Raw genomic sequence first — 14,884 nt, forward strand, 5'->3', positions numbered from 1 at the left:
CATAATATTAGACCAATTGATCATAATATTGTCAAAATCAACTATTATTACATTCCAAGGTCCAAGGTAGAAGTCCTTATTATACACTGTATGACGTTAGGGGGAGACCAAGTTACTATCCAAATATTATCAAGTTAAAAAGAAACTCAAGGAACATCCAAAAGAAAGATAATGGTTTCAATTGCTAACCCATCTCATCACCTAAACTCTTAATAACAACTTTTAGAAATTCTCAACCAAATAAGATCTATAGTTCATTGCTTCTAGCATATCTAAAAATTTATATTTTTCTTACTTCAAATTTGCAACTCCAAACAACCAATATTCCTCCAATGTACTCACATAATGTTGAAACAACCAAATACTCAACGCACAAACAATACTTTCCATACAATACAACATATCAAATGCAAGTGTCTTTCTTGTATTAAAACACTTTCCTAATATGAAAATACATTTTATCAAATAAACTTTTGCAATTTCTAAAACTATTCCTCACCTACTTTAGAAATTTTTCTATGTGCATCAAATTACGATATGGGTTTTGTACCTGTGATGAAAGAGAGATGATCGCTAGAGAGTGAACACCAAATCCAGGGATGTAAAGCACTGAACTAAATTGATTAGATCTAAGAAACACTGATTCTGAACTATTTGGGGGAGGGGGGGAATGGGTATTTATCCCTAATTTAAAAACTATGTAGCAAAATACCCCAATTTCGAAATTCAATTTTGGCAAAATTTAGTTATGTGTAAAACTCAATATCCTTAAAATCGAGTTCTATGTATATTTTTAAGTAGAACTCGACATTAGCAACGTCGAGTTCCACTCAAATTTTTAAAAAATTCTAAGTAGCAAAATATGCATAGAACTTGACATTGCTAATGTTGAGTTTCACTTGTAACTCGATTTTGTTAAAATTGAATTTCAAAAACAGGAGTATTTTGCTAAATAGTTTCAAAACCGAGGCATTTTGTTACATAGTTTTCAAATTAGGGGTAAATACCCATTTTGGCCGTTATTTGGGTTGGTTTTAGTTTCAGTATAACTCGATTATCATAAAATCGAGTTCTCTTTTTTTTTAAAAAAAAAAAAATTCCAATGCAACTTGTTACCATGAATATTGAGTTACTTCGAGGACAAAAATTTTCAGTAGAACTCAATATCTCTAATATCAAGTTACACTTTGATTTTTAAAAAAAAAAACAATTGCAAAGAACTCGGTAATACTAATATCAAGTTCGTCTTAAAAAAATTTCTACGGAACTCAATTTTAAGAAAATCGATGGATAAATAGGTAGTACAAAAACTCTTCTTTGTGGTGAGGGGTATGTCTAAGTTCCGGTAGTCACATATCCATTTTGATTCCAGTAGTGGAAGGCGAGATGTAGGCCTATCCAAAGTGAAGCTACAAAAAGAAAATCCTATTATCGTCATTCAAGTGGTATCCTAAAAGTACTTTTAAGGAAGCCTCTCAATGAAAACCGGACCTAAAGAGACGTAGGTCGAGACTAGAGTCCGATCCAAACCTTCACTTTCACCTGAAACCTCGATGTATAGTGAAAAACAATTAAGATGTGAATGCGAGTTTGAAGGTTTCTTTTGCTTGTGATCAATCTAGTGAGCTCTTTCAAGCCCATAGTAGGGCTTTAGGTTAAGACGGAAATCTTTGTCTTTCTAGGGGTTAGTCGAGGGAGGAGAACAAAGCGGATTTTCTTAATTAGGAAAAGCCACATCTACTTGGTCTAGCATGGCAAGATTTGCCCGTAACTCAAAAATCGTAATATCGAGTTATATGAGGAACTCGATTTTCTAAAAATCGAGTTCCAAAAGAGGGACACGCTGCTAAATAGTTTGCAAAGAGTGACAAATTGCTACATAGTTTTAAAAATTAATGGCAAAAGCCCATTTTCCCCCCAAAAAAATAATGAAAAACACAAGAATTTATATTCAAGAAAAAAAAAACATTATAAACAATATCAAAATAGCTATTCTCAGTATCTTTTTTCATATATAAAAAACAATAAATACTAATTTCGCATCCACTCAAAACCCTTCACTCCATGCAAAACAACAATATCTCGCTCTCAAAGTCCATTCAATAAATCATAAATATCTCATGCTCAATCATATAGATCAGATCAAAGAAAATAAAGAAAAAGAAAAACAAATCAAATCAGTAATCAGTAATTAGAAAAATAATCAAATTGAATGACCGATAATGAGGACATAACCCACCACAATAAATGAGAAGTTTCGTGCCCATACCTCTATAACCATTTTTCTTGCAATGCTTGATTAAAGTACACAACCCTTCTGACCCCCAAGCCACCCCCCTCAACTGGTAAACAAACCTTGTCTAATGCCACCAACGGGAATTACCTCCTTTGTGTTCATCATCATGAACTAAAGTTTATATTTTCTCTAATTAATAAAACTGCACTACTTACCTATCAAAAAAAAAAAAAAAATGAGGACATAAATCCAAAATTTGAAGGATTGACAATGATGGGTGTAAACACCGTATTTTGTACCCTTACGACTCGAGCCTCCATTCTCCAATGATACCAAAATTCTAAGACCCAAGGTTGGTTTAGAGTCCAATCAGATTACAAATTGACTTGAGATGTGTTAAAATGAAATGTATAACTTTTTAATGAGCAAAAAATCTATTTTTGGAAAAGAAAGACCAAAGAAAGCCATTGGCCTGCGTACATAGGCATGAACCTGCGTACGCAATCTTAAAGCATGCATACGCAAGCACGAGCCTATGCACATAAGTAGGGTTTCAGAAACATAAAAAATGCAAATTTTCTGCATTAATATTGAGATTTGGAACGAATCCCATATCATTTGGGAGCCGTTTCAAACCCCTATTTTCACAATATAAATAGCCATACATGGTACCTTTTCAAAACACACAAAAAATCCTAAGGGAAAACCTAAGATTCACTAGAAATAGTGAATTAAAGAGAGTTTTTCACAAAATATCCTTAAGTAAATTTTATTTGATTGGAGCCTTTTCTAGCCTTGATCTTTTGAGTTTAAGATTACTAATCACATTTTCATTGACTTGTGAATAGATTTGATCGTGGGGAACTATAAAAAATCAAGCTTAGGAGCTTTTTGCTTTGAGGTATTCATTTTAAACTTTTCTTTCATTCCTGCCTTTTAGTTTATGTTTTAATCTGTTTCTTTGCCTTGTTTATGCTTATAATATGTTTGTTTAGATTAGGTTTATGTTTTCTTTATGTTGTAAGCATGTTAGGTTGTTAGAATTGTTGTTTTAAGCTTTGTCTGCTCTGTATGCTTTGTGTGTTTCTGGGTTAGGGTTTTTGAACAACCCTGCGCACGCATGCATCATGCATGCATATGCTTGTCAAATCCTGCATATGAAGACTCCTGTATGTGTACGCAGGCCGTTGCCTAGAAAGCCTAATTTTAATTTTCTGTTTCTGTGTCTTCTTTTATTATGCATAATATGTCTCTATCTTGCTCCTTTTTTATGCCTTGTGAATCTCTGTTTTTCTGTTTACATGTTGGTTTGTCATCATATGCTAGATTAGGGTTCCCCTTTTAATTCTTACTTTAATGTCATAACCATGCATTCACATGTCCATTCATTCATGTCATAGGTGCTGTGATGCAGTGAAGTAAGTAAGGTAAGATATGCATTGGTATGAACATGCATTAGATATATGAACATACTTGTTGGGATGATTTGTTCTTAATGCAATCACATGTTTATCTTGTCATGTTTGTGTTTCTACCATGTATCCTTGATGCCATGCCTACCTTTCTACCTTGATTTGTTACTACCTTGTTTGGATGATATGTCTACCATGCTAGATGAATGCTAGGGTTTATGATGTGATGATATGCATGATTAGGTGTATGCTAAGGTTTGTGATATGATGACAAGAATGATAGATGTATGTTTAGGGATGTTTGATGTCATATTCATTGTTAGATGTATGCTAGCGTTTGTGTGAGCGAGATAACAATGTTGGACATGTCTTAATAGGATTAAGACACAAGACACAATGAGAGGAAATCAACCTTAGGGTTGGGCGGTCTTGGGTACCTAACACCTGCCTAAAAACGTACATAAACTCCAAATCCATACTCTAGTAGTAAGATCAATGGTCCTTCCTCGAAATGACGCTATATTCATGGTTCCTAGGTCATTGCAAAACTAGGTGGCAACTCCATTTCCCATTGTGTCCACAATGGGAAATAGAGATAAAACTGCAGCAAAGCATGGTGTACTAGTCCTCTCAAGTGTTTTAGATGCGCGCAAGCGCGAGAGAGAGAAAGAGAGAGAGAGAGAGAGAGAGAGAGAGAAATGTTTAGAAAGGGGTTCATAAACACAATGGTTTTTTTTTTTTTTTTTTTTTTTTTTGGAAAAGGGTAAGAGAATCTTAGGTATTTCATAAATTTCATTAAACCTGGAAATGTGGCGTTAATAAGCAGAAATAGTTTACCAAAAAGCAATTTTCTGGAGATGTGCCCCTCCCCTGGAATTTTTTTAAGCAATTTTTGCCCCAAAAAAGAAATAATACACTATAGACAAGCATTCCAGTGTTCTCTTTCATATATCAACTCCTTCCTAAATTTTTCACCTGAGCATATGCCAATTGCTCATTGGAGACTTGAGAAGTTGCTGGCCTGAGTATGAAAAGGTGATGGTAGGTTGCAGTGCCTGTATCCATGAAGATTCCAACCAAAAGAATACACATGCCAATTAGGTAGTTGTATTAAGAAGCAAATTAAGGGATCACCCGTGGAAGAAGAATTCAAGGTTTTATGAGTTTAACCATCCACCTTTACCTGGATTGAGGATTGTAACTGAAAGTAGAAACAATCAAAGAAGAGTTCAATGTTTCATGAATTTAACCATAAAACTTTGCCAAGAATTGAGTCTTCTAAGTTGTAACTGCAAATAGAAATAATCATTGAAAATCTTGATTTCTAAACAATTCCATCAAGTAAAAGCAACATACATACATATAGAGATGACATCAATAGTAGAATTTTATGATAATATCCTCTCAATTAGTTTAAACTAGAGACTAGAGAAGCTTTCTTGAAGTCATGATAACATATCATCCATAGTTCACATGATCAGCTCTAATACACAACTTTTCGTGAACTCCTTTCCACTATGAGATTTAGTTTTAGACAAACAAATGTACAAGGATCTTTCCAAATAATTACTTCTGAGTTCTGACACAAGATACAAAGACAGAACATAATGCTTCAGCCACCCAATTATAATTTCTTCCTCAGAAGAAACACATGTCAGACATCCATTATATATATAAAGGAATATAACAATGTCCCTTTTTTCCTTTATTGGTAAATAGCGGTTAGGCCTTGGTGCGATGGTAAGGGCCTTCCACCAAAAGCAACAGGTCACTGCTTCAAGTCCAAAAATCAGCCTCTTCAAAAAAGAAAAATGAGGATAAGATGGTCTACCATGACCTCTCTCCAACCCAGCAAAAAACAAAAGTGGGAATTTTGTGCACTAGGTACGACAATTTTTTAATTGGTAAATATACATGCACTGGATGAGTCTTGAATTCACAATCACACCCTACACCCCATTCTTAAAGGGGAGGAAGTTGCATTTGCCCTAGTGGTAATTGGCCCAATTTTAACATTTAGACTCTTTTTCTTTTCTTTTCTTTCCTTTTGTTTTTTCTTTGAATCCACAACCCACCCTCCAAATATCTTGTAATGGGGTCTTCTAAAAAAATTCAGAATTTCATTCAGTATGCTGTATCAAACTATAAAAGAACATGGCAGCATACATTATGGAATATTAAATCATGAATACCCAAATTGATTTTTGATTTTGTAAAAAGACTCCAAAAACAACTCATAAGACAGTACCATATACACATTCATTAAGTTGCCTCCATTTTCATAGTAATTTTTTAAATTTTAAACAAACAATATAATATATTTTTTAGCCAAATGAATTCTTCAAAATTATAATTATAATAATAAAAATGAACATAACTTTTTTTTCATAATATGATAACTTCCTTTGGTTGGAATGAGGCAGTAATCTGTACAAACTTTTTCTTTTAATTTTCAAATATTAAATGCTTATTTACTTCTTTATCATTGTGAATCTGGGGCTCCTCGAGTACCCAACTAGTCCCTTAGAGATACACTCCCTTTCCACACAAGCCAATCATTGGGATAAATTCTTGAGGGTGCATCAGTGGAGACCTTAGATATTATACTCAGTATTAAGTGATTGCCATGAAGCTTATACAAATGCAATAAAAAGGAAATATGCACAGATATGTTGAGACACTTTAAGCTCTTCTTCTTTTTTCCCCATCATTGTGACAGTTGAGCCTTGCCAAGGCTAAATGTGAATTTTCAGAAAGCTAGACGTTTAACTAGGCTATAATCAAGCTCTTTTCCAACCTATAGTGAATCAGAGTGTGCTCAGTGCACACTCAATATCTTCTCTTTAATTCGTATGATGCCATGGTAATTTCACATCAACAGTAAACAATGAAGAATAAACAACATATGATCCTAAACTACTACAAAAATTTAAACTGTCCTGACTCCCAAATTTCCAATTGTTATGATGTTATCCAACTAATCTATTCGAACATTTTTTTTTCTTCCTATAGTAATAGAAACACAAAGAACACTAACCTCAAAATTCATAGCTGCATCAATTTAGCATGGACTCTTCAGTAGTAGAAAAATTCTCTGTTAACTGTTCCATGTAAGAAATTTTTGTTGTACAAGAACTAGCAAATAGCAATCGTGTGAAGTGAAATATAGGCTGGTATGCCTTGGAAAGTTGCATTCCAAATTTAGATATGTGGATCCAAATTCAATCATATCCAACAGAAACCAAACTTTCATTGCCAGACAACCTAAATTCTTTTACTGCATTCAAATGGGCTTTTCCAAGAATATTCAAAAATCAGCATTATTGCCGTAGTAAGCCGATAACAAAAAGGTGATATCCTTTGCTGTCCCTGCCAAACAACAGAACATAAGTGTAAAACAACAGAGAGAGAGAGAGAACAAGGAATCAATAACTTGCATGAAATACATACCGAGGCTTCATTTATTATATGAACAAGGAATCAAAATCTCTCTCCCCAAAGTTTCTGAAGGATCAGCATCCAAGCAGCTATTCAGAAAGCTGAAACATTCGACAGCTTCTTTGTCAAAGGAAATCAAAGCTTTTACTATATCTCAACCCAACTATATCCTGGGTCTTTTGAGACACCTCTTTTGATCATACCCCTTCTTATCTTTGCAGCATGTTCCCAACTACCCCCTTCAGAATAAACCTTCGACAACAATACATATGCTGCATCATTCTCAGGGACCATCTTAAGTAACTTCCCAGCTGCCCATTCTCCCAACTCTCTGTTCCCATGTATCCTACAACCACTAAGCAAGGATCTCCAAATAGCTGGCCATGGAGGAAAAGGCATCATTTCTATTACATTTTTCGCATCATCAAGGTATCCATTCCGTGACAGCATATCAACTACGCAACCATAATTATCTGGAGATGGTTCCATCCCATAATCCAAATTTATTGATTCAAACAAAAGATGGCCTTGATCAATAAGACCCATATGACTACAAGCTGATATAATTGATACAAATGTGGCTTGGTTGGGCTGTAGATTAGCCAACTTCATTTTCTTAAATATTTCCAAAGCTTCCATAACAAGACCGTGATGGGCATAAGCCATGATCATAGTATTATATATAATCACATCATTCGATCTAAATGACTGGTCAAAAACCGTCCTAGAGCCCTCAATATCCCCACATTTCGCATAGGCATCTATAACTGCACTAGAAACAAACTCTTGTTTGTCAAATCCCATTTTTATAACAAGTGGATGGACAGACTTAGTTTGTTGATAAGCTCCAACAGCAGCATAACTATTCAAAATACTTCCCAAAATAAACTCATCAGGCTTCTCACCAGATTTTATTAGAGAGTTAAAGAATCTCATAGCTTCATAATTATGGCTTTCATGCACCAATGTAGATATCATCACCCCCCAGGATGCCAAATCTAATCTGTCAAGCCCATTAAAAAATTCATAGGAGTCATCTAGTAGCCCAAATGAAACATAACCTTTAATTAAAGAACTGCAGATATATCCATGAGAAGCAAAACCAAGCTTCACAATAGAACCATGAATTTGTCTTCCCATCTGTTGGTTTCCACATTTATAACAAGCCTCCAAAATGCTGGAGAGGGTAAATCTATCTGGCTCAACTCCCAACTCCCTCAAACTACAGAAAATATTTAGAGCTTCTGTGTAATGACATATTAAATTGTAACCACAAATCAACTCATTCCAAGTAATTATGCTTTTGAGAGGTACACTATCAAATACTAGACATGCCATTCCCATAGCCCCACATCTAGAGAACATACTGATTAGTGAGTTTGAGACGTTAACTTCATCTAAGAATCCAAGACGTAAGGCAAGTGAAAAAAATTGAAGCCCGAGGTTGATATCCAAGAGCTCCCCACATTTTCTAAGCAAGATTGAGAAAGTGACATTGTTGGGCTTCACTCCAATCAGCAATAACTCATTAATTAAGATTACAATTTCTCTTGCATCTCCTTCCTCAGAAAAGCCCCCAAATGCAATATTCCATGAGATAACATCTTTGTTTTTCATTCTATTGAAAACTTTCAGAGCAGACTGCTTCCCATCATTTTTGAAGTACATATCCAAGAGAGCGTTCATCACTGAAGTACTAGATTCTAACTCACTCCTAATGAGCAATGCATGAAGTTGTTTACCATATTTCAAATCTCCCATAACCGAGCAACCCTTAAAAGCATTAACCAAGGTGATATGGTCCATTCTTACACCCCTACATTGCATCAAAGATACAATCTTCAATGCTTCGAAGCCATAGCCACATTCTGCATACCCTCCTATCATAGCATTCCAACAACCAACATCAAGCTTGTCCATACACACAAATACTCTCTCAGCTGATCCAATATCCCCCAACTTAGCATACATGTTTAAGATGGAACTAATAACAAACAGGTTCCACTCCATCCCAATTTTCAAAGCAAAACTATGAATACACAAACCAAATTCATAAGTTCCAATGATAGCACACGCTTTTGCAACACTACCCAAAGTGAACTCATTTGGCCTCAACCCACTTCTTATCATGTGCAAATAAATATCCAACCCCAGTATGCATTCACCATTTTGAATGGCACCCGAGATTATCAAAGTCCAGGAAACAAGGTTTCTTTGTAACATTTCATCAAACACATTAAGCCCATAACTAAATACCCCGAGTTTTGAGTACATTTTAATAAGATTATTCTGAGAAAAAATATCACTAGTAAGTCCTAACTTGACTATGTGGCCATGGATTTGGGTACCGAGAAAATATGATTTTGAATTCTCAGAGAGTGAAAGGGCAGTGGATATGGCAGTTGGGTCTTTCCCCAGTAAGAGACCAGAGTATGAAGAGCAGGATTTGGAACTGTAGAGCTTGTGCTGATGTTTGTAGATTGTGTGGAACTGACAAGGTTTCCTTACAAAGAGGAGAAACTGTGTCGGTATTGAAATACTACGAGAGAGTCCTAGGATAATCATCAATGGTTAGTGGCCTCTTCACACATGCTAACTAGGATTAAAGGCGCTTCTGCCAAAGAAAAAGGCATTGACTGTTGACAGTTAACACCACTAGCCCACAGCAACAGGTCATTCGATAATTCATCCAAAAGTGCCATACATATATGGATTAATGTGAAAGATGGATCAACTCAAGGGAAAATTTAAGGAAAAGAAGTCCTATACTTCAAACGTGAAAATACCATTTAGCTCTTATAATCAAATTTAGCCATCTCTGTATGGAGGATTCAGAAAGTTATTTGGCCTAAAAAAAAAAAAAAACAGAAAGTTAGTTATGCCTTCATATAATGTCAAAAATAGTTCTAATCTAAATAGATAATCATTATTCTTAAAAAATAAAAATAAAAAATGGGTTAAAATTGTAATTCAACAAAATTTAAAAACAAAAAAAAACTACCAGAAAAACTTTATCCTAAAAATTAGCACACTTTCTACTTGAATAGAGAGATGTTATGTCCACAACATTTTTACAACAAATTACTGGTGGTTAGTTGTTATAGGTTCAAATTTGAGCCTAACACTAAGATTACTTTTTTGCCATAACAATAACAACCAGTAACAGCCTGCCACTTAGTATTTGTTGTAAAATTGTGGATATATCAGTTTAATATATTTTTTCCTAAAAACTAGCAAACACTAAACCAAGAGTTTACTCAATTTCAAATCTTCCAATGTAATCTCACTAACAATAAATAAATTCAAATTTAAAAAATTATATTAAACTCAAAATAAAAAAAGAACTTCATCATACGTGCAGATCGCGTGTGATGAGCCTAGTTGTTAATTACATCCATATATGTAGCAATTAATCTAGGTCTTGTTATTTTTAATTTGCAGTCAATTTAGTCTTTACTATCAAATCACAGCTTTTCTTGCACTTTCTTGCAACCAAACACAAATCAAATTTACTAATCTCTAACTCCGATAGATTCGTATCAACTTAGCAACTAAAACAAACCCAAATTTGGACCTAGAATATATGTAAATTGAAAATATCATGGACCAGTTTAATTGTTACCAAAATGTGGGGATTAAATTAACAAGAAGTTGAAAATAAGAACAATCAAATTAACTACAACCAAAATACAGGAACCAAATTAACAGTGATCCAAAATGTAATGACCAAAATGATATTTTCTCCTACTTTGAAAATGGACATAAATTATAAAATCCAACAACTATTGGTTGTAACTAAAGAAATAGAACAGTATTGATTGAATTACAGGAATTGAACTCAACAACGAGAGACAAAAAAACTAAGTTCATGAACCGTTCATCAAGCAAGAGCTTGCACAGATGAAATGAAATATTTTCAATTATTGCATAAAATAAAGGGAAATATTAATGAATGCCCTAAGGGCATTAGTTTAGGAACTATTTTTAGAACAGTTTATGGGAAAATGATAAAACAAATAATTTTTTTTGACAATTTTTTATATTTCCTATGAAAGTAGTGTTAAAAACTTTTTTAATATGGTTTATTAACAATTACCCTAAGGGTTAATAAAAATAAAATAAAAAAACAATTGCCTCAAGAGCACCTATTAACATGACCCTAAAATAAATAACAAAAACACAAGGTGCATGCTTCATTCTTAGCCTGGAAAATTGATCAATTAGACATGCCCAATACACTACAAAGAACAAAGAATATTGACAATTGATGTGAAAGAAATTCAAAAGCAAAAGAAATATTAGGTTAACTTCCCATTCCAAGGTTTTTCAAATCAAGCAAAGAGCTTTATAGCTTAATTGGTTGGTAGTTTATGATACTTCTAACGGGCACATCTATGATTCAAATTCTCTTACCCCCAACTATGAAAATATCCAAAATAAAAAATGAGATCCCAGGCAAGATTGGTGTAGGACCTCACAGGTAGACCGCAAGATCATATCAAGGATTGTAAGATCCTACTTTTTATTGGGGAAAAAAAAACATTGGTAGTTATTATGTCTATTGAATACTTATTAAAAAAAATTAATTATCCATGAAAAACAAAATTTTGCATTAATATAGAGTGATTTTATACCCTATATCAGTACATCTATCTATACTAAGTAAATAGATATACTTCCTTCTCAATAAAAAGTATAGATATACTTTATTTTTCAATACAATCTATCCGAATAGCAACCACAACAACACCATCAATTAACTTTTTAGTCCCTACATTTTGAGGTCATTGCAATTTGGTATCTACATTTTAGTTTGATGATTTGATTGTGCCTTAATTGGATTTGCATGTAATGAAACTAATTAATTAACTTGAGCAATTAGTTAACTAACTCGGGTCCATATCTTAACCCAACAGTTTTAAATAAATTCTGCAATGATGAATTAAATTGAAACCCTTGACTAATAATTTTATATATTAAATTTCATATTGATTGACCACCTTGTGAGGTTTCAATTTTGGAAAGGTGAGTGAAGTCACCACCAATCATAGGATTTTTTATGTGTGAGTGATCATCTAACATCTAAATTAGTTTATTATTGATCTAGGGTTAGAAGCATGTAAGGTCTCTTATTCTGAATCATGTAATAGATTATGGGATTCATTTATATGTTCGTAGGACCGTAGGGGAAGGGCTTAAGCACCTTTCAGCATTCGCCTAATTGCAATTACTCCATTGTTATCATTTTGATCATTCTAATAATCTATTTCATAATGATGATGGGATTAACTATTTTAGAGTATTATTTGGACAAGGTCATGCTCCTATAAATGGCTCATGCAGTTCTGAGACCTATTAAAAGGAAGCTTGTCATATCTCATATGAGCTTTCCATAATCTATGGTTCACATAATCTTAACGATCCACTACTCCTCATTTCGATGGGAATTGAGATATCTTCACATTAGCATAAGAATTGTTTTTGTTGAACTTTTGGATTTTCTCTCAAAGCTAGCTAAACTTTGGTCAAACCTCATATATTGCTCCAAAACTTTTTAAGTTTTTCATAATTTGACTAAATATAGCCAAGTTGAGGTGTTCGAGGGGCGCAGGTTATGGTCCTGATTTATTTATAGGTTGAAATTAGGTTATCTCAATTTTCATGTACAAGCGGTAAATTGCTTCCTTGAGGGAAAAATGAAATAGTGACAGTCACAAGCCAAAATTGAGTTTGATATGAGTGAGATATCACAAAATCATTGCCTAAACATTAAGATTATGTTTGGTAACAGTTTTTGTTTTCTATTTCCAAAAACTTGTTTTTGAGAATATAAAGAAAAAACAATTTTCTTGTATTTTTGAAATAAAAAACATGTTTGGTTAGTTGAAATTAAAAAGATAGTTTTTGAAGAAAAAAAAAATACTAAAATATGTTGTTATTAAGATTTGAACTCTAATGCTAACTTATTAAATGAGATAAATTCATTAAAATTAAATGCGTGTTTTCATTTACCTTTGAAAATTAGAAACTGAAAACAGCTTTTTACATGTTTTCAGTTTCCTTCACAAATTGAGTTTTGAGAACAGTTTTTGTTTTCTGTCCATTTTGGGTTGCCAAACAAGTTTTTTAGTTTCAAAAATAGAAAATTGTTTTTGGAAACAGAAAATAAGGGGAAAAAACAGTTACCAAACATAAACACTTACAAAGTATTAGAAATGTTTGATTGTCAGTTTGGCCATGGTTACACAACACCATATCTATGAAAACAAGATGTCATTGGAGAGTGCTTTGAAAAATCTTCAATTCAAAGGGCTTCAAGCATGAAAATCCTTACTGAATGATGAGAACTCACCAAAATATAAAAAGTAGAAACTTACAAAGACATATTTGAGTAGTCATGTTTCTACACTTGGTGTTTTTTGAACAAAAAACATTGACCCTCAACCTTGGTATGAATGAGAATTGACATTGAAAGCCTTTTGATGGTTACTCATTTTAGGCCAAATTCAGGTTAGTAATGTTGTGAATCAAATCTAATTAACTCAGGGTATTGACTTTGTGCACGATCTTGCTGCAAATTGCATATATGTGATCTTGGAAGTTTCCATTTTAGGAAGCTTTGCAAGTCCCTCTATGACTTGGAAATTACCCGAAAGTTCAACCCCCTCACAAACCCAGTATTGTGACCACCTTGACCCTTTGGCACCAATCACTCTATCGTTGAACATTTTCAAGCTACCTTGTACCTAGAGACCTCTTTGGGGTTTGAGGTTCATATCATCATGAACACCAAAGCCTAATTTCCACAAACCAAATTATCATATTTATACAACACTAGCCCGTATCCACCCTTCTCCTTTACTAAGTCCTTGAGTCCTTTTGTTGCTCTCATCTTTCAAACACTCTACCTTAAATGCCTTCCTTTCCTCCTTTGCCAAAAAAAAAAAAAAAAGGGACAGATTATGTCTTGGATCATATTGGGATTAGTGGAGGGAATGAGAAATTTGGAAGAAGAGTAGGTATACCTTGATAGAAAGTAGGTACTATTGGAGTTGGTGGTGGCAAGTGGTAACAAACAGGAGCCGCCATTGGTGATGGGTGGATCTGGAGACATGATTGTGTGTGGCAAGTTTTATGGCTTAATTTGTCATAAGCTGTATGGCATACTGAAATTGGAGAGTGTAAAATAAAGGTTTTACATGTAATCCGTATAAAATATGTACTTGGGCAAAACTTAGTTATAATACCTTAGGTATTGTTCCTTAGATACCCCTTTAAACTCTCTCTCAAAAAAAAGTCTAATTAAATAAGTTAGCTAGCTATCAAATGTTAACATTATCTCTTTTATTTATTTTTTCTTTTTCTAGTTCATCGTCTCTTTTAAATCTATCAAACTTCTTACGGTTACATTAAAACCCATTTATAAAACCCATAAGAAAACCCTTGAATCCCAACTTCTCCAACTTTTTACACTCAAAGAAGATGAGATCTAGCTTCAATAAAGGTTTCACAGAGCAGATCATTTGGAACCTAGAATTCTAAAGAGGGCAAAACTAATTTTTATACACAGAGGATGAGTTCTTTTTTTTTTTTTTTGGGGGCTAAACACATAGGATAAGTTCAAATGTAAATAAAGGGTATAATGGAGACGAACAAAACCTCACGAACCAAGGCCAATCATTCATTGATCTTGTGTGAACCAAGCATAGGAACATATCGACTTGTTTTATAATGAAAATAATGGGATTAATGAAGAAAATCGCCCCTTTATCTTTCTTTGCTTGATTTCAATAAGAAA

General features: G+C 33.6%; 1 protein-coding gene across 1 annotated transcript; it reads right to left on the reverse strand.

Moving 5' to 3' along the window:
* Positions 1–6,529: 6,529 nt before the first annotated feature.
* Positions 6,530–9,927, reverse strand: LOC126720851 (pentatricopeptide repeat-containing protein At3g09040, mitochondrial-like). The gene is made up of 2 exons (XM_050423675.1): positions 7,099–9,927; positions 6,530–7,017 (listed from the first exon to the last, which is right to left on the reverse strand). Exon 1 carries the CDS (start codon positions 9,649–9,651, stop codon positions 7,234–7,236), a length of 2,418 nt encoding a protein of 805 aa, XP_050279632.1. The 5' UTR covers positions 9,652–9,927; the 3' UTR covers positions 6,530–7,017; positions 7,099–7,233.
* Positions 9,928–14,884: the final 4,957 nt, after the last annotated feature.

The sequence above is a fragment of the Quercus robur genome, chromosome 4 (assembly GCF_932294415.1).
Source record: "Quercus robur chromosome 4, dhQueRobu3.1, whole genome shotgun sequence".
NCBI lineage: Eukaryota > Viridiplantae > Streptophyta > Magnoliopsida > Fagales > Fagaceae > Quercus > Quercus robur.